Here is a 26596-nt window from a genome sequence, read left to right as displayed (position 1 = left end):
ATAAAATAAGAAAAAAACGTTTAGTCTGTAAAATATGTTGACGAAACCGTGACGTAAAGCAGAAGTTTAGCACAGCTTTTGATATTATTAAAATACGAACTAAAATGATCATGACTGATATTTTATAGGTGTTGCCACCTGCCTTGAAATAGTAGGTTTGTAGTGTCATGTTGGAAACAAGATTTAGGCGAAAAGTATTCCTACTCGAAATATAACCAGATATTCAGGGTGACCAACGCTCGTTACTTTTGGATACCGTACACACGGAGAAAAAGGCCCAGTTCAGGTAAAATTTTGCAATATTTTCAAAATTGCTTGTCGGATTTTCATAACATTAAAAACGTCGATAAGTGAGTGCTTTCTTCTACACAAAGCTTCTACCATCAGTTCATAGTACTTTTAGCTAAACCTTAGACCAAGTGCGAAAGTATGTACGTCATCTTTCCAAAACAAGCAGTTTGCTATAGTGTTTGAAAAAAGTACTGAGAATTGATAACAAACGCTTATTGTGGAAGAGAGCTCTAATTTTGCTGTCAGCATCATAGGGGACGGTTTTGGGCCAGCACTGCGCATGCGTACCGTAAGCCCGCGGCGGCCATCTTTGATGTAAAATATTTAAAATTAACAACCTAGTTCATCAAAGGCTACATCTATAAGTGAGAAAGAGACAGCTGATTTGTTAACATGGCTGAGTGAGAAAAATGAATGATCTGTTTGATTTTAGAAAGGGAATGTTGGAGTATTGTAAAAGTGACGTAGATATTTTCAGACAAGCATGTTTAAAAGTTTAGGAATTACTTATGGGTGCTTCGGGTGAAATACAATTTGAAATCAACGAGACAGGACAGGAAGAAAAACAGTTAGTACGGGACGTAGATCCATTCGTTTCCGTGAAAGCTTCTGTCTGCATGAACGTATATAGGACCAACTTTTTAGAAGAAGAATGGTAGGTGATATTAGAGGGTGAAAATTATTGTGTATCCGCGAAATTAGTAGACAAAAAGTGTATGTGTTACACGAAAACGAATGGATCCACGAAACCTAACTGTCCGGGACGGAAGTGAGAGAGAAAAAATGTGTACGTACTTTGATACCAAAAGTTCCTCCTGGTGGTTATAATGATCAATACAAGGTCTCTATCGAATGGTTAGTGGTTAGAATAGTTGGCACATACTAAACATATCAAAATTCAACACGCATTAAATATGGGTGAAAAATCTTTACCATGTCCACGATATAAATTAGATGGTTATTGCGAATAAATAGACACTGCCTATGAGTATTTGCGGTGCATCTGACTGTTTCGCAGATAATCGCGAAAATACGTGTCATCCACTCACTATTTTTTGTTTGTTTGTTTGATTTAACGTCGCACCGACACATGAAAGGTCATATAACGACTTTCCAGCTTTAATGGTGGAGGAAGACCCCAAGTGCCCCTCCGTGCATTATTTCATCACGAGTGGGCACCTGGGTAGAACCACCAACCTGCCGTAAGCCAGCAGGATGGCTTCCTCACACTCACTAATCAATCTTTAGACGAAATATAAAACTAACATAGAAAAACTAGGAATGAAATACGTTTGTATTTGAGACCACGAATTTAAAAATCTAAAAGATCAAAATTCTGAAATAAAGCGTTTCATTGACAATTTAGATTTAACAGACAGATCCTAGAGAAAGTTTCTTCGGGGACGCACCAATGCCAGTAAACTCTATTACAAAGTTGATGAAAGTGAGAGAATCAAATAAATACGTTGATTTAAGTAGTTTGTACCCTTTGGTCAACGAGTATTGTAAGTATCCCGTATGTCACCCCGTCATAATAACGAAAGACTTTAGAGACATTAAGGAGTACTTTGGTATTGCCAAAGTAAAAATAGTACCTCAAAGAGGTCTATACCAGCCAGTGCTTCCTTATAGGTCAAATGGCAAGCCATCCTTTATCTAGGACCTGCGCAGATAGTGAAAACCAAAAAAAATCTTGCGACTGACCGGATGATGATAGAGTGTTGACTGACACGTGATGTACTCCGGAGATTCAGACTGCTCTAAGACTAGGTTATAGCATTAAGTAAATACATGTATACTAAGTATACCACTGGGAGGAAACCACTCAACATGACCAGTAAAGGGGGGACTGTTTGTCAATTATATAAACACACTTTTAAAGTTTAAGCAAGAGGCAAGCGGATTCACTGGATCGGTCAAATATTAAGAGGAATCCGGGTTTAAGAGCGCTAGCTAAACTGTCTCAGCAGCGTTTGGGGTAAGTTTGGTCAACGTCTCAATATGCGCCAGACAGAGTTCTTTCACGAAACGCAAGCAAACCTTTTCTTCCGAAACAACCTCTCGATTTCCACATACTTTCCACATTATACTGACACCGGGCTGACCAGTCCTAGCACTACCCTCTTAATGCTGAGCGCCAAGCGAGGAAGCTACTAGGTACCATTTTCTACGTCTTTGGTATGACGCGACCATGGATCGAACCCAGTGCGGGAGGTCGTGGGTTCGCTCCCTGGCCGCGCCATACCAAAGACGTAAAAACTGTGCTAGTAGCTTCCTCGCTTGGCGCTCAGTATTAAAAAAGAGTAGTGCTAGGACTGGTCAGCCCGGTGTCAGTATAATGTGACTGGGTGGGGTATCATGTCACGTGTCACCGGCCTGATATTCCAGTGAGGCAGCACTATAAAGTTGGGCATTGTGCTCATTGCTACAAGTAGACACCGTCGTTTATATGACTGAAAAATTGTTGAAAAAGACGTTAAACCCGAACACACACACACACACACACACACACACACACACACATGCACACACACACACACACACACACACACATATTTTGTCAACTTGAAGATAAAAGAACTAATATCTATTTAGTTACTTTTACAACTTGTTGGGCCAGACTTAAACTTAACAGTATGCTCGAAAAGCTCAATAGGAGGTACTGTATTACGAAACAGACAGCGTGATATATATATATATATATATATATATATATATATAGTCGCCCGGAACAGTATGAACCTTCGTTAGGTGAATACCTGGGCAACTTACGGATGAGCTGGACGGAAGGGAGTACTTTATACAGTACGTGTATAATGCTTACAATACCAGTAACAACAAAGACACGTGTAAGGTAAGAATAGTCAGTTAATTAATTTTAAAAGTGTGAAACACATTGTTACCGATCCAAAAGGTTGTTCAACCATTACGGTGACCAATCCAAATAAAACTTGTAGAGATAAGCGAAAAAGGAAAAAGTCAATCGTGAAGAAAACAAAAAATATCAATAGGTGTATACAAAACGAAAAAGAATTGACCGTTTTGACATTGAACCATACGGATATTAGGTTAGATCTATACAATATATTGATGTTAATATGTTTAATCGTACCTGTTTTGATTTTGTTACTCACGTTTCATCTTGTGTTATTAGAGTCCCGGTTTCTTTAAATGGCGTTTCAGTTTTTGCACTTTAACATGCAATTTTCCATAGGGTCCGTGTATGTTTCTGTCACTCGTGCTTTAAATGTCACTCACGTTAATAATTTTGTCAATAGCGTTTTAAGTTTTGTTTACAACTCTAGATTCTTTGTCTGCAATGTTTCAAAGAACTGTATACCTTTTTCATTGCTGTTGCTTCATATCATGAATAAAAATATGTAAGAACATGCTGTCTTCTCGATTGTATCATAGTAAGAATATGAGTCCTACTGTGCCTCACAAATCCGAAAGGGAAACATTTATTCACTTTCCGGAACCTGATGACAAAATCCGTTCCAACGGGGACAAATGGCATTTATTAGGCACTCGATTACCTCAGGCTAAGATTTCTACTTTTGTCAAATGATAATTGTCTACATTATTATCATCGTCTCAATCGTAAACCTATCTCTTCAAAATGGCTCCACAGAACTTTGGATTAGTCTACTGAGTAGCTGTATAGGATACGCTTTACCGAGTCTTACACTTTGAACCTTTCTCTATTATATATATTAGTAGCCAGATTGGAAGCGGTAAAACGCAATGGGTGTACAAGTTTTTGAAACATGCAAAGGACGTGTATTCAAACGAGCTACATTCCGAGGTATTTTACTGCAACAGTTACGGTATATATCAAGACTTCTTTGACGAGTTGGAATCCAATTTTTTACAGTAAACAAGGGTTGCCCACACTGGAGGAGTTTGATGACTTTACTCGTGGCATGAGGCATAAGCTGATTATTACTGACGATTTCATACACAAAATAATGAAACACAAAGATATGGAACTCCTAATTACGCAAGGTTGTCATCATACGAGGGTGGCTGTCATACTAATTACACAAAACTTGTATCCAGGAAGTAAACACACCAGAACTATCGCCTTAAATACGTGGTATACGGTACTTATGAAAGATTTGAGATATAAATCGCAAGTAAGAATACTGGGATGTCAACTCTACCCTGGTAAAACAAAGGGATTTATGACAGTCTTGAAGACGCATTAAGCGCAAAACACGGCTACTTCTTAATCGATATGAGCCCGCACGCTGAGGATAAAGATCGTTTAAGGACCCATATTTTTCCGGGGGAAGACCCTATAGTCTACAGATTAACGTAAGAAGACGGATAAAATTTGTAAGAGTAACCATGGTAGAGCTGTCATTTCCTATATTTACTTTTAAGTACTACAGCTGCGCAAAGGAAAGCATTGTTGAGTACTGTTACCAGACGTCAACTGAATGTTCTTGCTCAAATTGCCTACAATATTCTCTGTTTTAAAATACGCCTTACAAGTTCAGGTAAAGAACCTCAACTCAAACGACAGAAACGATTTATCCATCTGCTGGGAAACAGAAAAATTGGATTCAGGCAAAAGTGTGAAGCCTCCCAACATAAACAACGAAAGGGCTTGGGACCTCTAAAAATTGTTCCTTATAACCGAGGTTCCTTATATCCGTGTAGCTAACTAGTTCCTTTCAACCAAGGTTGTAAAAAGAACACAATTTGTATACCTAACACTTTTTGGCTGACGTTTGAAAAGGGTTATGTGTTCACACTTTTGGCCGACCATGATTTTAATGTGAGAAAGATGCTAATCTAGTTCCGGTCCTTTCCTTGAGAGATGGTAAGGTAGACTGCCTGCATTGTATTGAAACACGGCATTAAACCTTAACTAAGCCAATATGTTAATGTTCGTTATTTCTATCTCCCGTTTTTTTTTGTAACGAGCGCTACATTATGACTATAAGAAATGTTGCAGTTACCCCCTTACCTTCCTCGACTGCAAGTTATGTGAAGAGGCATCAATACTAATATCAGATAAATGTTCAAATTTATATTTTGCACACACTGGACAACGGCGCCATATATTAAAGTGTAAATTTTACCTGCTATCGTCCATTCTAGGATCTGCTATATTTTTACACTTAGAAATTTGGTAAACTGGACTGTTTGCCATTGGTAATCACGCGTAATTAGTTACTTATTTAGGATATTTCCATCGTGACGAAACTAGACTAATAATCACCAATATTAAAATCCAAGGTTTAGTGAATGTGACCGTAACCGTGACTGATTTTCGTTTACTGTTGTTAACATGAAATACCTCATATATGTAGCTCCTAGTACTTGGTAAACGTTAATGTTTTCTTTTTATCGTAAACGTGAATTACCAAAAGATAATATGTAAGGGTAGATTTCTCGGAAGCACAGAGCACCTAAAACACAGACTCAGAGCCAAGCATTAGCAAAGTAGGCCCACAATAAGAAAAAGCTGTAATGGAAAAATATTACAGACGGGTTGCTTCAAACATCTTAAAAGTACATATTACTTTATGTGAAATATAGATAGAGGGTGAGGAAGTAGTAAAATGGTGGGATGGGGGTGGGGGACGAATTTGAAGAAGAAGGAAGAACAAGGATGGAAATACAAAGGGAATGCTACGTTTCTTAATAACAATCAACTACAACGTAAGCGCAGTCACTCATGTACCACAATCAAACACACAACCATACCTAACAAAATAGACAACAGTAGGTCACCGTCTTAGACTCACAATCACACAAACGCACCCATATAAGCAGGAATAAACAATTGTGTATCTCTTCAGGATTCCGTCAGCCGAATAAAGGAGAGCTACGAAAACTAACTCAGAGTAAAGGGGTAGGGATGCAAAATGTAGCTCAAACGCAAAAGGGAAAGGAGGAGGACAATAGGGGGAGTAAGGAGGAGGACAAACGCATACAACAAACAAAAAAACATAAGCCAGACAGACAGAAGACCAGTTGAATATAGGGGCACCGCCTTGGAACGGTCAGTAGCCTATATAAGGGAAACTTGGGGGTTTAAATGCGTTTGGGGCAAACCAAAGATCATAGAAATGAAATAATTGTGTCTATGTATGTACAAGAAAGCACGTGGAAGTGCCGACGTTACTCTGACGTCATCACCGATTCTCCTGTTTATATTCGGTTTTCAATAATTTTCATTCTTTATGTCTGTTTGTTATAACCGAGGAGGGTTTCGTACTTTGGGACTGAAAAATGTGTTCCTTATAACCGAGTGTTCCTTTTTAACCGAGGTCCCTATAACCGAGCATTTTTACATTGAATTAAGAAGGAATTAGATCGGGGAATTGAAAACTGTTCCTTATAACCGAGCGTTTCTTATAAGTTAGGTTCAGTGTTGTTTTATTTTCTGGTCCTTTTGGATCATGGAGCCCATTCAACATATGTGTAGTAGAGTTCCGCTTAAGCCGGTGCTTGGGGGCGTGAGAGGTGTTGCACATTTCATTACCTCTCATGAACAGGCTCAATAGAACCGAGTCGGCTATTATTCTTCTTGGCTGCATTATTTGTTTCCAAAGGATCTTTTTACAGAATTTATAATCTATCACAACAGCAATCTTTAAGTGCCGTGTGGCGGCTGTAATAAGTCTCCCCGTACTTGGATTTATGTTGTTATATTTTCTGATCCTTTTGGAGGCGGTAGGGGCCGTGAGAGGTGTTGCACATTTTATCACCTCTCATGAACAGGTTCAATAAAACTGTGTCCGCTATTGTTCTTCTTGATTGTATTCTTTGCTTCCAAAGGATATTTTAACAGGTTATATTTACTGTACACCTTAGTGAAAATTGCTTTTGTGTACTTAAACCAGTATTGCTATAATGGAAAAGTTTATTTTTTGTTCCTTACGTAAAATACCAGCAAATGTTGCAGTCGGAATGCAAAGAGTTTGGAGAAGCGAAGGATGACGAGACTACTAAAGTGTCATTACCACCGCCCGGTGAACTAGAATGGAAGAAAAGAACTAAAAAAGCTTGGGAAGGCTCAAAAGACAAAAAAGACTGGATATCGTTTTAAAACAAAGACAGTATTCCTATTTCATATTTATTGTTAAATACAAAATAAACGAATACAAATGTATTTTGGAGTTTCTTTTTTTGTTTACAACATTTCTAATATATCTACTATTCTATTGTCTATTATACTCGTTTAAAGGTTTGACAATGTCTTTTATAGACTTTTCTGTACATCTGGTCATGACATAATATACACAACAGAGTCCACAAGTATCCGATTTGAGTCTTGAATAGAACCACATATCATCCAGTACTTGTTTACTTGTTTGTAAATACGATTTCAAAGCCCACGTTGTAGTCGTTAGGCACTTTACCGAGAGAATCGAAGAATTCGTAAGGTCCTCGCCTCGGAAAGTAAAAAAAAACGACCCAATGTTTTCCAGGTCCTTTGCTCGTATCCGTGTTAGCAATAACAAGTTGTCGTTCGTTAGAACGCAGTTGGTCAGAGGCACATACTGTTACTAGGTAGCCGGCAAGTAAACGTCCTAGTTAAATATAATATTATTCATTTCACGAACACAGCTCTAGCTTTGTCGATATTAAGTGCCTCGGGGAAGGTGGCGTATATAATCAAGGTGACGCTCTCTGGTAAAGCCTCTGCAAACTTGAGTTTTAGACGACAATGTCCCTTCCTTTTCGTGTTGAATGAATAGTAGGGGGTCTTTATCAATGGCGTACAAACAGTACCCTTTATTATAATCTTCTACGGAAATTTTCAGATCGTTCTGTAACACTCCATATAGTGATCCGTCGCGTAATTATGTTACACCGGTTGTGAATGTAAGGAGTGTCCATATCCCATTGACTGTCTACCTCTTGGACAATTACACGAGATCGAGGAAATCTGCGTCTGGCTCCTCGAGTCAGGGAAAAGCACTGCTGACTTTGAAGCCATTTCCTTGTTCTATGTCTGCCGATTTTAAATTTACCCTCGGACTTGACATACTGATACGCTTTTCAACGCCGAACAAACTAGCGGGATTATCAGGGTCGAAATACAAAAAGAAAATACTGTTTCCAGTTTGACATCTTTATTGACATAATAACAAAGATGTTTTCTTACAATAACGTTATAATACATCAGAGTACAAAGAAGGTGGCATTGTAGAACGTTCTTCCTTTAAATAATGTTCCAATATGTCGAGTAAATGTTCCGTAGCTTCACGTTATTCTCGCCTAAACTTACAGTGTCTAATCCAATCTTCTAACAAAGTCGCAGCGAGATATACAAATGTCAACATATTTCATTCGTTTGATATGTCGAGTTATTTCTAAAGTTTTTTTATTTTTTGCTTCCGATGTGGATGAACTAAATGCTCAAAACCCGCCAAATGGCCCCGTTGTCGTTCCAACGCCGCCTAGTGCAGTACTATACCCACACCCTATTTGTTTCTGTTGAGGGAAGCCCACTATTTTTATATATTCGCAGTTTGAAGACCATTTATAATGTTCTCTCAGGGCGCAGACCGTTCTTTCTAAGCGCTTAACTTCACACGTAATGATGTAATAAATATTTTGATTGGACAGGTATAATCTGTTTTATTCTTATGTAAATGCGGGAGTTTCAAAACGAAAGAAGAACAAAAATTGTAAACATGGCGAGTCTTCATGACGATGATTTTTTCGGATATAGACGAATGGAAAATATGATGGGATTTAATGAAACTGTGAATGATTCGGATATTTCTATGACTAGTGACGATAATTCAGACGACAATGTGCCTTTAGGTGACTTATTTCAGCGACAGAATGTGAACCGACGTGACGAGAAAGTAGGTGGGGTACAAGAATGAAGTGCAAATTTTAGACCGTTAAATGTTAACTTTTCAGTGGAAATTCGGGACCTTCCGTGATTATGGACGTAAATCAAACTGAAATGCATTTTTTATATTTATCATTCACAGATTCGCAGATGATTCAACAAATCGTGGATGAGATCAACGGTATGCAACAAAAAAGCAGCTGGAGAAACCTGATGATAAATGGAAAAACGTTTAGTGATATAAGAGTCTATCTTGGATTTCATATTGTGATGGGCTTATTGCAGCACCTAATTTGGATATGTACTGGAGTAGTGATCCAATGTTTAGTCCATGTTGAATAAAAGAGAGGATAATATTCGATCGGTATGATAAAATCAGTAAGTACTTCCACTTCACATAGCTGACACATCATGCAATCCGGCACGCGGACAAACAATCCATGAAAAACTTTCACATGTTCGACCGATTCTTGAAGCCGTGCGTGCAAATTTGATGGCCAATTATAAACCGCACAGTGAAACGATAGTTGATGAGGCTATGACTGGATATAACGGTCGCTTAGGAATCAAACAATATGTGCCACTGAAGCCGACTAAACGTTGGATCAAAGTGTGGGTAAGGGCGGACACTCAGAAAGGATATGTAAATGATAATGATGATGAAGTGTATTTAGGTAAGGAGAACCGTGACGGAGACAAGGGTATAAGGGAACGAGTTGTGATGGATATAGTGACACCAAATTTGAATCGTGGACATCATGTGTATTCCACTACGGTAGGACTATTCGAGGAATTACAACAGCATGGAACTTAAGCGTGTGGAACATTTAGATCCAACAGACTAGGACTTCAGGACGAAATAAAACAGCAGAAGCTGAAGGAACAAGGGACATCTATCATGATGCAGAAAGGAAACACTGTTGCGATAGCTTGGAGGGACAAGAATATCGTATTCAATTTATTTACAAACTTCGATCCAACAACGCCGAGGACAACAGTTCAACGAAGGCAGGAAGACGGAAGCCAGAAAAAATGTTTCTTGCCCGGAGACCGTGCGAAATTACACGAAGTATATGAACGGTTTTGACCATGCAGATCAGTTACGGGCAATGTACAGTCTCGCGTGCAAGTCAGTCAAGTGGTGGAAATATCTTTTCTGGTTTTTAGTTAATCTTGCCATAGTTAGAGCCTATATATTGATGAAGAAATCACCAAATCACCAGCAGAAGTCAAGAACAGGAAAACCTAAGCCACTGACACAATCGGATTTTCAATAGAAACTCGCGAAGCAGCTAATTTGGGACTTTATTCAGAAAAGGAAAGGCGACGTGCTCAAGGAAAATATTCAACTACAAGGCAGGATATGCTGGCCGGCTAATTTGGGACATAGGCCATATGTAAGTGTAAGAAGTGTTCAAAAAATGAAAGCGACGCAAAACACAGTATGGTTGTGAAGGATGAGGAGTGAATCTTTGTTTGAGCGTTATAAGCCGTACCACCTTGAGAACTTTCCGTAGAGCTCAAAATCAGTTTGTAAATAAATCAAATTTCTGAACTTCAAGAGGGTTTGTAATTCATTAACAAAATATTAAATAAAATGAATGTAAATATAAACATCTATAAATTTATTGCACTAACTTCTCTATTTACAATAGCATCCGTGTATATATGAACCGCACAATGAGAAAACCAACCAAGTGTGAACAGCATGGATCTAGACCAGACGCACTATGTTGGTTTTCTTATGGCGCGACTCCTAAATTGTATCATTATTACCTGTCATGCAACAAGAATGACATTTGATGTAAATATTTTTCATTATAAAGTCTACCAATCATTTAACATGTCTACATTTCAAATAGTTCAAAATAATTACCCGCCCGCTTGAATGTGTGCTAAATTAAAAATGTGTGTTTACTGAACCAATGCAGTGTCGTGCAGTTATGTGAAAATTGAAAGTGAAATTCATTATTCGATATGCGGAAAATATAGAAATATAAAGAGCAAAGGAAAATTAATATAATGAACATCAAGGAGAAGGTAGTAAAATTAAACAAGAGGGCCATGATGGCCCTGTATCGCTCACAAGAGTTTATCTGGCCTATCGACCTAGTTTTTGACCCCAAGTTTAACTTAAAGATCATCAAGACAAACATTCTGACCAAGTTTCATATAGATTGAGTCGCAACTGTTGCCTTTAGAGTGTTCACAAACTTGATCCCAAATGATCCAGAATAAACCTGGACCTAGAGATCTTGATCAAGACAAACATTCTGACCACGTTTCATAAAGACTGAGTCACAACTGTGGCCTCTTCGAATTCAGTGTTCGCAAGCTTTTCCTTTGATCTGGCCTCCTGACCTACTTTTTTATCCAACAGACCAAGTTTCGAACTTGAACTAGAAATTATTAAGACAAACATTCTGACAAAATTTCATAAAGATTGAGTCACAACTGTTGCCTCTAGAGTGTTCACAAGTTTTTTCTTTGTTCTTGCCTACTGACCTAGTTTTTGGCCCCACATAACCCAGAATCAAACTTGACATAGAGATCATCAAGACAAACATTATGACCAAATTTCATAAAGATTGAGTCACAACTGTGGCCTCTTGAGTGTTCACGAGCCTTTCCTTTGATCTGCCATACTGACCTAATTTTTGACCCAGTTTCAAAATTGACCTAAACAGTCTGGTAGAGTTTAATAAAGATTGGGTCACAACTGTGGGCTTAAGAGTGTTCACAAGCTTTTCTTTTGATTTCACCAGGTGACCTAGTTTTTGACCACACATGACCGAAATTGAAACACGACATATAGATTATCAAGACAAACATTCTGATTAATTCTCATGAGTTTCAAACTTAAATTGTGGTCTCTACAGTGTTGACAAGACTTTTCTTTGATCTGGCATAGTGACCTAGTTTTTGACCCCACATGACCCAGTTTCAAACTTGACAAATAAATCATCAAGACAAACATTTTGAACAAGTTTCATAAAGACTTAATCAAAATTGTGGACCATAAGGAGTTCACAAGCTTTTCCTTTGACTGTACCAGGTGACCTAGCTTTTGACCCCACATGGCCCAGATTCACACTTAACCTAGAAATCGTCAAGACAATCATTCTGACCAAGTTTCAAAAATATTGGGTCACAACTGTGGCCTCTAGAGTGTTCACAAACTTTTTCTTTGATCTGGACTACGGACCTAGTTTTGTATCCCACATAATCCAGTTTTAAACTTAACCTAGAGATTATCAAGGCAAACATTCTGTTCAAGTTTTATAAAGATTGAGTCACAATTGTGGCCTCTAGACTCTAAGAGTTTTCACAAGCTTTTCCTTTGATTTTACCGGTTGACCTAGTTTTAGATCCAACATGACTCAGATTTGTACTTGGCCTAAAAATAATCAAGACAATCATTTAGACCAAGTTTCATAAATATTTGGTCAAAACTGTAGCCTCTAGTGTTCACAAGCTTTTCCTTTGATCTGACTTACTGACCTAGTTTTTGGCCCCACATGATCCAGTTTCGAACTTGACCTAGAGATCATCAAGACTAACATTCTGACCAAGTTTCATAAAGATTGAATCACAATTGTGGCCTATAAAGTGTTCACTAACTTTCTCTTTGATTTGAATGGGTAACCTAGTTTTCGATTCCACATGACCAAGTTTCAAAGTTGACCTAGAAATCATCAAGACAATCATTCTGACCAAGTTTTATACATCTTGTGTAACAACTGTGGCCTCTAGAATGGTCACAATCTTTTCCTTTAATATGGCCTACTGACCTAGTTTTTGACTCCACATAACCCAGTTTTAAACTTGATCTAGGGATCATCAAGACTAACATTCTGACCAAGTTTCCTAAAGATTGGTTCATAAATGTGGCCTCTAGAGTCTTCACAAGGCAAATGTTGACGGACGACACACGGCACACGACAAACGTCGCATGACTGACGTCGCACGCCGACGGACGCCGGACAATGACCGGTCACAATAGAAAAAAAATAAGTGTAAAGGCTGTGAAGTCAGGAAAATTCAGTGTAATTGTGCAGTGTTTTGTGTTTATTCAAGCCTTGAAATTCAATATAATACAAAACATCTTAGATAAATTCACATCACAAGAAAGGTACACGTATGCCCAATATGCATATTAAGTTAGGAGAGTCTGTATTTCATAATGACCCTTGTTTTGCATGGCATGTGCATGTTATTCAAAATTCTTTGACAGAATTTATCAGTTTATCACTTTTGCTGTAGCCTCCAGCTACATATAAACCCTCAGATTCTTATAAGAGCGAAGATAGCGAAAATATTCAATGTATTTCATGGCCGTTTAGCCGAAATAAAATAAAACGGGTCTTCACGGCAGATTTTTTGTAAATTTACTTTTTATTTGTTTTGGTAATCTAAATATGATGACGTTGATACACCAATGACGGCGTTAACGTCGCACAAACGCTGATTTCATTATGTCTTTCATTAATAAAAAACTGGACCTTCAATGTTCACAAAAATCTTTAGAATCGTTTTTATTTGAATATATTTACATGATGTACATTGTTGCGTATTTTACAGTCAAAGTATATTATCTAGTAATATATATTAGAGTCAGATAAAGCTTCTTGCCCACAGTTCGAATGAAATTTTTCAACATGTTCGTGTTCACCAAGTTTGGCACAAAATGTGAATATGTCGCGCTAAAATATGTACTATAACTACTGAATATGGTATAAGTGGTTGATTTTTTTATGAAACATTTTAACCTTGCATACCTCGCGTATCTGGCTCCGTATTCAAGGGTAAGTAAAGTGGTGAAGAGGGGGATAGAAAAAATTTTAGAATGTGACCATTCCCTCTTCTTTTTCCTGACTGATTATTCAATTGGCAAAAGTAAAGTACATCACTTAATTATATCATACTAATCAATTCTAGTACAACAAATAGTACTGTTCTTTTTCTCTAAATCTTACCGTTGTATATATTTATATCTATTTATGTCTGATTTTTCTAATAGATATCTCAATCTATTAACCATTAATTATTAGAAAAGAACATCTGGTATAATATTTATATTGTTCCTAGTACAATAATAAGTACCGTTCTCTTCTTTCATTCCCGTACTGATGTATATAGTTATGTATATTATTATTTCATTTTCTACATTTCTTGTTACAGTACTTTATTACCTGGTTAGAGCTACAGCTTACAACATGATGCAAGTACATTCTTCAAATTAGTTTGAAACTTTTGTTGTTAATTAAATATGTATTAATCACAATACAAAGCTTTTATCTTACTCCTCAATCCCATTCATTCATCTATGATTGCATTATACATATTTGGAAAATAAATATTGTTTAAACAAAAAAATCTTATCAGTTTAGCCGCTATGAATTAAAACCGAGCGGTCAAAATTCTTTATTTTCAAAGATAGGTTTTTTTAATTATTCCCCGACAAGAAAGTAGAATAAAAGGAGTGATTTGCAAATTTACATTTGAGCCGCGCCATGTGAAAACTAACATAGTGGCTTTGCGACCAGCCTGGATCCAGACCAGCCGGCGCATCCGCGCAGTCTGGTCAGGATCCATGCTGTTCGCTTTCAAAGCCTATTGCAATTAGAGAAACTGTTAGCGCGCTGATCTGGATTCATGCTGGTCGCAAAGCCACTATATTGGTTTTCTTATGGCGCGGCTCATTTTACCTTTGTATGAAAAGTTTAAGTGCGAAACTGAACGACGTTCCTGATTGATTTTCAATATTTCAAGTGACTTGCTTACAACGAATCTACTGTTTAGATATGAAATGTGGTAAAACTGCTTTCCAGACAAAAATGAAATACATTTTTAACGAAAATGAACATTTTGAACGGTGGCAAAAACATCAGTATGTTTCTTTTTGGTTATGATATATAACTTTATTTATAGATTTTGATTTTCATTATATTCTAATTGTGTATTATATTTATTGCTTTTTAAACCTATATTAAATATTTTCAATAGATAAAATCAATGTGTTTTATTTATTAAATATGTTCTATATGGAATCTTAAGCAGATGATGGCTAAATGAGATAATGCCTCTTACGGTAAAAATGTACTTCAGTCTGTGAACTTGAAACGGTTTCTTGAATAAAGCTCATTTTGGTGCCGCTTAGTGCATTAAATTTATAACGTCAACGTGCATGCATAATGCAAACCGTATTGAGGGCCCGCTTCAAAACGACAAAACAAAAATAAAACTCCAACTCATTTCGCTTCATAACATTCAGAAAATAATATAGAACAGATACAGTCGACGCAGACGATATTTTAGGATGGAAATATGAAAGAAGAGTGGTTTAACTGAGGCTGCTAGCGAAAAGTTTAGAGGCATGCGTTCATCGTTCAGACCCCCTGTTTCTGTAAGATGTTTTCAAGGAAACGCACTTTCGACATGGTTCACTGTTGTACATACAAAAAGTTTCGATTATAAATTTCGGCGGCAAATAGGGATCATTCTTTTTTGATGAAGGTTCTATTCCAAAACCGAAGTATGTTATTTTCAGTGCTGAATGTAATAATAAAAAAGTAACCACTATGATTTCATCTCGTGCATTTCTTTTGGTGTTTCAAAAATTTTAAAAGACGGATAAAGCTTAAAGATAAATAAAACCAACATTTACATGTACCTTGAAATGTTTTCGCCAGAATGCTGAACACAAAGTATTTTACTGGTATTTAGTGTAAAAGTGCATTTTGACGCAGATGCGAATAAATTCGGATATTTCAGGACTGCAACTCACTGCAGACCTGGAACGCCTGTATAAACTACAGACTCAGGTATATACCGGATTCAAGCAGTTTGAATGAAAATTATCTTTAATGCATATATTTTGTGACCATTGTAATACTAACCCTAACCTTTTGTCAGTATATTATACATTTTATACACTAAATGCATGCTGTCGTACAATAATTTGGGTATTTTTGCCGTGCGCTCCGATTGATAATCATTTCAGGACATGTGCAGAAGACCGCTCAAGCTATGACAGACTGCAATGAGCAACATCGCTTAAAGAATGTCCGTGAGATTGATCGCAAAGTGAACAGAAGTTAAAATATGCAAGCATCAAGTGGGGATTTTACATTTATGCGTTTTGATGCGCCATGTCAGAATCTTCTGTTGATTATTTTTCACATTTGCATATCATGAATCACAAATGTACCATATAAATCAAAATGATTATAGTAGTCTACAAGCAACCACCGACTGGTTATATTCCTTAATGAGTTACTGAGATCATTGCGTTGGAGATGTACCGCTTAAAAATGTACCATGAATTGATTACAGTGAAGTCGACATACATCAAGATAGCTCTAAAACTGTTTCAAAAATGGATAAAACAATTTAGCAGCAAGCAATGCTTATTACGACGCCAGTATTCAGGAATCCATGTGAATGTAGTGTACACTCTCTTCTTGCAGATTTTGAGAAATGTTTATACCCTGACAGAAACGGCAAGGGTGTCCGTGGCTGGTCATCATTAGTGAATGACATTTTACATAATAATATCAACAAAATAATTAGCGTCTTTAAGGAAATCGTTTAACTGACACTGTAGTATATTTCTAGATAATATACTTAGCTTGTAAATTACTTAACACTGTAAATAATCTATTTAGTGAAAATATTTCATATTTGCGTACTTCATCATACTGTATATACAAAAATATCTTTAAAGGACATAATGAACTAAACGTTTGTGTGACGTTAACACCATAAATGACGTATCAACGTCACAATATTTAGATTACCAAAACAAATAAAAAGTAAATTTACAAAAAATCTGCCGTGAAGACCCCCCCCCCCCCCCCCCCCCCCCCCATTTTTATTTCATTTTCTTGTTCAGAAATGATTAAAGAAGAATGTATTTGAAAATCAAAAACTTTGACCGTTCCGTTTAGTTTATTTCGGCTAAAAGGCCATGAAATACATTGAATATTTTCGCTATTTTTCCCCACCTGTACTACGGATATCTCTTTATTTAAGCATTTTCCAAATAAAATAATTTACAAAACGCAGCATGTAAACAATAACATTGAATTTAGCTATATTCCTGAGTTTGAAAAAATGTAATAAAATTAATTTACTGCGATTATTAAAGAAAAACGGCGATTTCCTTTGAAAAATACATGTGCCGCTAGGTGGCGCTCCTCCAAGGAAATGTGGAGTCGGAACGATTTTCTTTTTTCTCCAAATGAAAGACAGGATATGTTAGTACATACAGACTTAATATCAGTCTTATATCTCATACTTCGAAATTTTCGTAGGAAACCCGCAAACCACCTTAATGTCAACAGATAGAACACATCAAACAAAACTGTGTATACGCTGTATTTAAAAAAAATTCTTCTTATAAAAAATGAGAAACATTAATCCAGTACGTGTATAGGTCAGTTTATCATTTTAAAGTTTTATATAGCAAATCCTGAACTATTTTTCTTTCACGAAGAGTTATTGCCCCTGATTTTCACAATTTACTTACGATTGTCATTTCTTATGTCATAGCTAGTTGAAACTTTCTTTTATATTTATTTGAACCATAACCTGACTAACACTGCCTGCTGGTTTACAAGTTCAGAATTTATCGCAACCCGGTATGATGAGAATCATTATGTGAGCTAAACAGATTTTTGGCCAGTTGGTTATATGTAAATAAATAAAAAATTTTCTCCTAAGCATGAAATATCTGGCAAAAATCTATACACTATATTAGAGCAGAGGTATGCTAAATAGATATAAAAGCTACCACGACATTATTTCATGTACTCAGTCATAAGTATGCAATAAAAAATTTTATAAAAATAAAACAACAAAAAACAAAACAAAAAAAAACCCCACAAAAGCAAAGATTCTGCCATACGAAACATTGAGTAAAAGTGACTTGTGCACGACTGAAGAACTATTGTCGATGCTTCGACATGCATGGTATCTATTTGTCGAACTTAAAAGAGAACTGCGCAGCTAAAATGGGCAAGTATTGTTTTCGAACAAGACCACGTTCTTTAGTCTGTACAAAGATGTAGGGTATCATACTATGGCATCTTAAAACTGGTCTGGTACCAGTGAATACGTTCATTCTGGAATAGTCAGTTCGTTAAAAAGGTTGGTAGGTTCGTCTCTTGATTGCGACAAAGCTGTCATGCGTGTTGACTCACATATTATTCCGAGTACATATGCTAGTCCAACCGTTTTGGTTTCACCATAGGCAGAACATAACGTGTTTAAGCGACTCCTGGATTCGGAATGACATTCATTTATCTTTCAAAATTAACTCGAAGCAGAATCTAAAATCAAGCACAGGCTTACTAAATATAAGTAATAACAAGGTGTCAATCGACTGCTTAGAATTTGTAATTCGTTATGTTTTGTTCTCATAGATTTATTTAATTACAACATCCGGAATATTTTAGTGTAATTTAGATTGTTTGCATTTGTTGAAAAGAAGCAGCGGTAGTTTCACGTTCAGTATTATCACATTGGTAAAAAGAAGGCGAAAGTTTTAATCGTACATCGCAATCCGTATTAACAATGCTAAAACATATTTGTGTAATAGCTATAGATTTTCTGAATCGTGGCAATAATACAGCAGAAAATTGAATATTAACTACTCATGAGTAGTAAAGGGTTCCTTTTGGCTTCAGGAATGCGCCTAAAATCTGAGCGTTTTTCGGTAATTCAAGGGTAAGAATTCTGAAGTGCCTAGGCCGATTTCACTAGTTATCGAACTTAGCCGAGCACCTATGGTCAAACACATTTTGTTCAGGTTTGGTGAAGATCGGACGAGAAATGTGACTTTAGAGTGCGGACAAGCTTTGTGACAGACAGACACACAAACAAACAGACAGGAGTAAATCAATATGCCTCCCACACCACTGTGTGGTGGGAGACATTATTGCTAAATTTACTACTACTTTAATAACTACTATTTCGATATTCGTAAAATAACGACAGATCGTTTGAAGAGTATGTAAACAGAGGCTAACATATTTAATGATATTAGCTTAAGGAGGTAGGTTACCTTGTTACCACGGTAAATTCAAATTAGTTGAACCGCAGCAATTTTTTGTATTTCGTGTAATTTAATGTTTTAACTGCTACAATCTCAATTTCGTTTATCTCTGTCCCTTCAAGTACACTCTTCATCAAGGTTTGAACTACATGATCCTCCAAAGGTATTTTATATTAAAAGAAGAAGGAAAATATCAATATTTAATACTTTTCAGTATATTTTTGTTTCATTGTTATCCGTAGAAGTCTGCATAATTGATGATTTTACTATTATGCGCGTTAGCTTTCTAATTTAAGCTTAAAATGTAAATGTCGCAGAGGTCGAGTTTCCATGGTAACGCATTTTCTCTAAATTTTTAAACAACTGTGTATGAAAACGAGGTTTCCGACAGCATGTTAATGACCAATATGGAATATTTGGGTAATATTATTAGCAAGTACCACGCACTTTACATAATACTCGATTTTTCTTAAAGTCTAACGTAACCACGCAACAGAGGTGTTAGAGATAGCTTATATCTTACTTTTTATCGTAATTTCGTATACAAATATTAAATACAATTACCTTTCTTGTTAATGTAGCTTTAAAACATCTTATTTCTAACGGAAGTAATATTTTCGTGTTATCTGCACATGTTTAAATAAATGTCAAAGCTTAAAATGCTTACAGCTGTACCCCTCGTCTGACATTTTTTTTATATAAAAATTGTGTTCTGCATGCTGCTATTATTCTCATGGATATTGTGGAAATGCAAATAAAATGACGAAGCTGTGTTCCTTAAATAGACCAGTGTCAACGTTTTTTGAATTTTACATTTAGATTTATAGGTCACAGGCTTCATTTCCATTATAATATCAATTTAATTCAAGAAACCACAATTTTCTACTGAAATATGAACAATTTCAGACTTTAGGTTTAGTATAAAAGTAACAAATTAGCAACGAAAACTAAGAAATATGTATTATAAATCAAACTGCCCAATTTTTATTTGAAAATGTCCTTAATAAGTAACCTTTCACCCAACTATATTCGCAATAATATTTGTTACCGTCATCCATTTTCTTATATTCCGCATATCAATTCAAAATAACTACATAAGCGAAAGACTCATTAAAATATTTTAGCAAATAATAGCTATTTGAAAATATTTCAAATAAAGAAAATGCACAGAATTACGTACTTTCTAGATAAAAGCTATCAATTCTTGTGCGGTAACTGACACGTAACGGCATGACGTCAGTGACGTCATTTTAAGGCAACAATGTTTTGAAACGTTTCAGTGGCAATTTTTTCATTATTTCTGCCTTTTCAAACCATTAGGCATCAGATCAGTGACAGATTCATGATTAGTTTTCAGAAAAATGGATATACAAACACGTTTAGTTTGTCGTAAACGTCGTCGTTAATCGTCACCTTAGTTTCCGATTGGGCATGCGCACATACAAATATTAAGGTAACCTACCTCCTTAATTGTTAAAGAAGAAAAATTCTTCTGAAACTGTGTTCAGCTTAATAAGCTATAAATGCAATGTATCATGTAGTGATGATAATTAAAGTATACTTGATGTCATACTTACATTGTCAGTGTATTCGGAGGAACACAGTGACATCAGATATTTGTCTGTTCTTTCTGTTCCTTTGTAAAGCGAGTCATTTCCATGAAATAGGGAAAACGCCGGCTGAAATACAAATACAATAAACCAATAATACGTTCATAATTTTGTAAGCCATAACGTCAACACTCGTTGTTACCAATATTTAGCAAAATGACAATACAAACGCTTCTGTTGTCCCATGTATTGCGTGTGTTAAGCTGTAATGATTATTAAAAAAAGCTGACATTTGAGAAACTGAAATAACATGGAAAGGCGTAATGAGTGTGACATATTCACGTTAAGTCCACAATAAAATAGTTTAGACTATTATCACTGATGTGGTTTGGTGCGAATGGCGTTTTCGAAGCGGTATCGAAACGTGTTCCGTTTTGTGTTTCATTTGAGCTCGGTCGACCATGGCTATTTGTTTGTTTGGAACGAAGCTGTAGTTATTTTGTGTAAGGAGACTGCATTCTTAACTAGCCCTTAGGGACCGTTAAATTTACTGAAAGAATATATACTAAGTGACATTTTACAATTTCTTTGATGATGACTGAATAAGGTATTTATCATGTTCAAATCTTATGGAACCATAAAGAGAATTCCTATAGATTTTTTTCCTTTCATAATTTTTTTTTTCAAATTCATATACATGTTTATGATAGGAAAATTTGTTTTGAAAACAATGAACAAATAAAAATAATGGTCACTAGGCTTGTTTTTGTGAAAAACTGTTTTGAACACGCCAACTATTGCTGAAACGGCCAGCGATTTTTCAACGTTTTTATAATATTCTGCCTTTTTATGAATACCAACCAAAATATGCATCAAGACAGCACAATAAGGTTTATTCTTTTTACAGATTTTATTATATACTTATTTGATATCATAGTCGTATTTGTAATACCATATCCTTACAATAATGGGTACAAATGAAAACATCATCTTGTTTCATATTAATATTTTTATTATTTTAAATTCTGAAAAAACTGTTTCATAGATTTTTTTCCTGTTTTTCTTGTGTATAAATAAGTGTATTGTGAACATAAAAATGGCTAAAAATGTATAGGTTACCAGGCTAAATTTTATGTTCAGACCGCTTGAATACAAAACCTGTTCGACGAAAAATGGTGCGAACCTGACCAAATTGATTACATGTATATCTGCTACAAATTAAAAAAGAAAGTTTAAATTTTTTTTTTATTCTTTCTATAATTGAATACTAAATAATTTGAAAGGAGATATTGTCTTATCAATACAAAGTCAATTGTCTAGAATGCGCTGTCAAAACACAGCCACAAAAATGGCAAGATTCATGTTAGGCATGACATAATCTTGTGAGATGTATATCGGGTAAGTTACATTAATGTAAAATGAAGCTGTTTAATGTTGGAGTGGGAAAATTGAGCGTGCGCCGACTAGCACTGACTGCCGTCCATTATTAAAAAAGTACTCTTATAATATGATAGATATTTAATTTTAAACTCTACAGTCCTGTAGAGTATACAATGAAATAACATCAGGTAAAATAATTATTTTATGCGTCGCTTATTTTCGAAATAATAAAAAAAGTCTACGATTTTCTGGGACAACCCTCGTAATGTATGCACTGGATACATAAAGTGGGTGGTTTTGATTTCATTTGAACATTATTAGAGGTTTGTTTTATTTCAATAGCCTTTTGGTCATAATTCTCAAACATTTTATATCAAAGTCTGTAAATGCATATCATTAGTTAATAGAGAGTAGAGAACAATGACAAGAAACAATGGTAATTGCATGCAATAAATTTGTTATTCTGCTTTATTTTTCAATAAAAATCCAACCTAGAGTAAAGTCATTTTTCAAAATATCATATATAGACTCTAAAAGTAAGTAGGAATTACATCTATCTACTTGTAACAAATTAGTTACTGTAGTAAAGTTTTATTATGTTATGACTTAAGTTTAAGTTGTTTGTATCTATATAATAATTTGGTATTACATACAGCTCTGTGTTAAAACATGTCAATTTGCAGTAAATGAATTAATACCGGTATTTATTGCCCCTTGTTTCAACTTTTTGTAATACTTCATGCTAATATAACTCACTATCCTATGATATCAAAATGCTTATCAAAAGAAATATAACAGAAGTGGATGGGGTTATAGCTATAATAAAATATCGTATAATAAGAAATAAGGTACCTCAAATGATATTTTAAGACGTTTTACATCACAGTGACTATAAACTGGTGTAGGTAAGAAATAAAAATTATTATTACATAACGGCAATGTCGAGATGAAGCCATAGTCTTTAAAACGAACAAAAGCTTTACATCAATTTGCATGCCATAAGCCACTTAATGTCAACAGATAGAACACATCAAACAAAACTGTGTATACGCTGTATTTAAAAAAAATTCTTCTTAAAAAAAGAGAAACATGAATCCAGTACGTGTATAGGTCAGTTTATCATTTTAAAGTTTTATATAGCAAATCCTGCAATATGTTTCCTTAACAAAGAGTTATTGCCCCTGATTTTCGCAATTTATTAACGATTGTCATTTCTTATGTCATAGCCAGTTGAAACTTTCTTTTCTATTTATTTGAACCATAACCTGACTAACACTGCCTGCTGGTTTACAAGTTCAGAATTTATCGCAACCCGGTATGATGAGGATCATTATGTGAGCTAAACAGATTTTTGGCTAGTTGGTTATATGTAAATAAACATAAATTTTTCTCCTTAGCATGAAATATCTGGCAAAAATCTATACACTATATTAGAGCAGAGGTATGCTAAATAGATATAAAAGCTACCACGACATTATTTCATGTACTCAGTCATAACTATGCAATAAAAAAACAAAGAAACAACAACAACAAAAAAGCAAAGATTCTGCGATAAGAAACACTGAGAAAAAGTGACTTGTGCACGACTGAAGAATTATTGTCGATGCTTCGACATGCATGGTATCTATTTGTCGAACTGCATGTTTTAAAAGAGAACTGCGCAGCTAAAATGGGCAAGTACTTTTTTCGAACAAGACCACGTTCTTTAGTCTGTACAAAGATGTAGGGTATCATACTATGGCATCTTAAAACTGGTCTGGTACCAGTGAATACGTTCATTCTGGAATAGTCAGTTCGTTAAAAAGATTGGTAGGTTCGTCTCTTGATTGCGACAAAGCTGTCATGCGTGTTGACTCACATTTTATTCCGAGTACATATGCTAGTCCAACTGTTTTGGTCTCACCATAGGCAGATCATAAAGTGTTTAAGCGACTCCTGGATTCGAAATGACATTCATTTATCTTTCAAAATTAACTCGAAGCAGAATCTAAAATCAAGCACAGGCTTACTAAATATAAGTAATAACAAGATGTCAATCGACTGCTTGGAATTTTTACTTCTTTATGTTTTGTTCTCATAGATTTATTTAATTACAACATCCGGAATATTTTAGTGTAATTTAGATTGTTTGCATTTGTTGAAAAGAAGCAGCGGTAGTTTCACGTTCAGTATTATCACATTGGTAAAAGGAAGGCGAGTTTTAATCGTACATCGCAATCCGTATTAACAATGCTAAAACATTTTTGTATAATAGCTACAGATTTTCTGAATCGTGGCAATTATAACGGCAGACAATTGAATATTTACTACTCATGAGTGGTAAAGCGTTCCTTTTGGCTTCAGGAATGCGCCTAAATCTGAGCGTTTTTCGGTAATTCAAGGGTAAGAATTCTGAAGTGGATAGGCTGATTTGGCTAGTTATCGAACATAGCCGAGCACCTATGGTCAAACACATTTTGTGTCAAGTTTGGTGAAGATCGGATGAGAAATGTGACTTTAGAGTGCGGACAAGCTTTGTGACAGACAGACACACAAACACATAGACAAGAGTCAATCAATATGCCTCCCACACCACTGTGTGGTGGGAGACATTATTGCTAAATTTACTACTACTATAATAACTACTATTTCGATATTCGTAAAATATTCGACAGATCGTTTGAAGAGTATGTAAACAGAGGCTAACATATTTAATGATATTAGCTTAAGGAGGTAGGTTATCTTGTTACCACGGTAAATTCAAATTAGTTGAACCGCAGCAATTTTTTGTATTTCGTGTAATTTAATGTTTTAACTGCTACAATCTCAATTTCGTTTATCTCTGTCCCTTCAAGTACACTCTTTATCAAGGTTTGAACTACATGATCATCCAAAGGTATTTTATATTAAAAGAAGAAGAAAAATATCAATATTTAATACTTTTCAGTATATTTTTGTTTCATTGTTATCCGCAGAAGTCTGCATAATTGATGATTTTACTATTATGCGCGTTAGCTTTCTAATTTAAGCTTAAAATGTAAACGTCGCGGAGCTCAAGTTTCCATGGTAACGCATTTTCTCTCAATTTTTAAACAACTATGTATGAAAACGGGGTTTTCGACGGCATGTTAATGACCAACATGGAATATTTGGGTAATAGTATTAGCAAGTTCAACGCACTTTACATGGTACACGATTTTTCTTAAAGTTTAACGTAACCATGGCAACAGAGGTGTTAGAAATAGCTTATATCTTAATTTTTATCGTAATTTCGTATACAAATATTAAATACAAATATCTTTCTTGTTAATGTAGCTTTAAAACATCTTATTTCTAACGGAAGTAATATTTTCGTGTTATCTGCACATATTTAAATAAATGTCAAAGCTTAAAATACTTACAGCTGTACCCCTCGTCTGACATTTTTTATATAAAAATAGTGTTCTGCATGCTGCTATTATTCTCATGGATATTGTGGAAATGCAAACAAAATGCCGAAGCTGTGTTCCTTAAATAGACCAGTGTCAACGTTTTTTGAATTTTACATTTAGATTTATAGGTCACAGGCTTCATTTCCATTATAATATCAATTTAATTCAAGAAACCACAATTTTCTACTGAAATATGAACAATTTCAGACTTTAGTTTTAGTATGAAAGTAACAAATTATAAACGAAAACTAAGAAATATGCATTTTAAATCAAACTGCCCAATATTTATTTGAAAATGGCCTTAATAAGTAACCTTTCACCCAACTATATTCCCAATAATATTTGTTATTGTCATCCATTTTCTTACATTCCGCATATAAATTCAATATAACTACATAAGCGAAAGACTCAATAAAATATTTTAGCAAATAATAGCTATTTGAAAATATTTCAAATAATAAAAGAAAATGCACAGAATCACGTACTTTCTAGAAAAAAGCTATCAATTCTTGTGCGGTAACTGACACGTAACGGCTTGACGTCAATGACGTCATTTTAAGGCAACAATATTTTGAAGCGTTTCTGCGGCAATTTTTTTATTATTTCTGCCTTATCAAACCATTAGGCATCAGATCGGTGACAGATTCATGATTAGTTTTCAGAAAAATGGACACACGTTTAGTTTGTCGTTAACATCGTCGTAAATCGTCACCTTATTTTCCGATTGGGCATGCGCACATAGAAATATTAAGGTAACATACCTTCTTAGTTGTTAAAGAAGAAAAATTCTTCTGAAACTGTGTTCAGCTTAATGAGCTATAAATGCAATGTATCATGTAGTGATGATAATTAAAGTGTACTTGATGTCATACTTACATTGTCAGTGTATTCGGAGGAACACAGTGACATCAGATATTTGTCTGTTCCTTTGTAAAGCGAGTCATTTTCAAGAACTAGGGAAAACGCCGGCTGAAATACAAATATAATAAACCAATATAACGTTCATAATTTTGTAAGACATAACGTCAACACTCGTTGTTACCAATATTTAGCAAAATGACAATTCAAACGCTTCTGTTGT

The 26596-nt window shown here is 35.3% G+C and overlaps 1 protein-coding gene across 3 annotated transcripts in view; it reads right to left on the bottom strand.

The window, feature by feature from the left end:
• Positions 1 to 26596, bottom strand: part of LOC128550355 (uncharacterized) — a 118999-nt gene that overhangs the window by 12574 nt on the left and 79829 nt on the right. For all 3 annotated transcript variants that reach the window (XM_053529262.1, XM_053529263.1, XM_053529264.1), the window contains 2 exons: positions 26392 to 26484; positions 20753 to 20854 (listed from right to left, as the gene is read on the bottom strand). In XM_053529262.1, coding sequence (XP_053385237.1) covers positions 20753 to 20854; positions 26392 to 26484 — 195 coding nt within the window. The remainder of the gene's footprint in view (positions 1 to 20752; positions 20855 to 26391; positions 26485 to 26596) is intronic.

The sequence above is a fragment of the Mercenaria mercenaria genome, chromosome 17 (genome assembly GCF_021730395.1).
Source record: "Mercenaria mercenaria strain notata chromosome 17, MADL_Memer_1, whole genome shotgun sequence".
In the NCBI taxonomy this organism is placed as follows: domain Eukaryota; kingdom Metazoa; phylum Mollusca; class Bivalvia; order Venerida; family Veneridae; genus Mercenaria; species Mercenaria mercenaria.
This window is presented reverse-complemented; position numbering and strand designations above follow the sequence as displayed.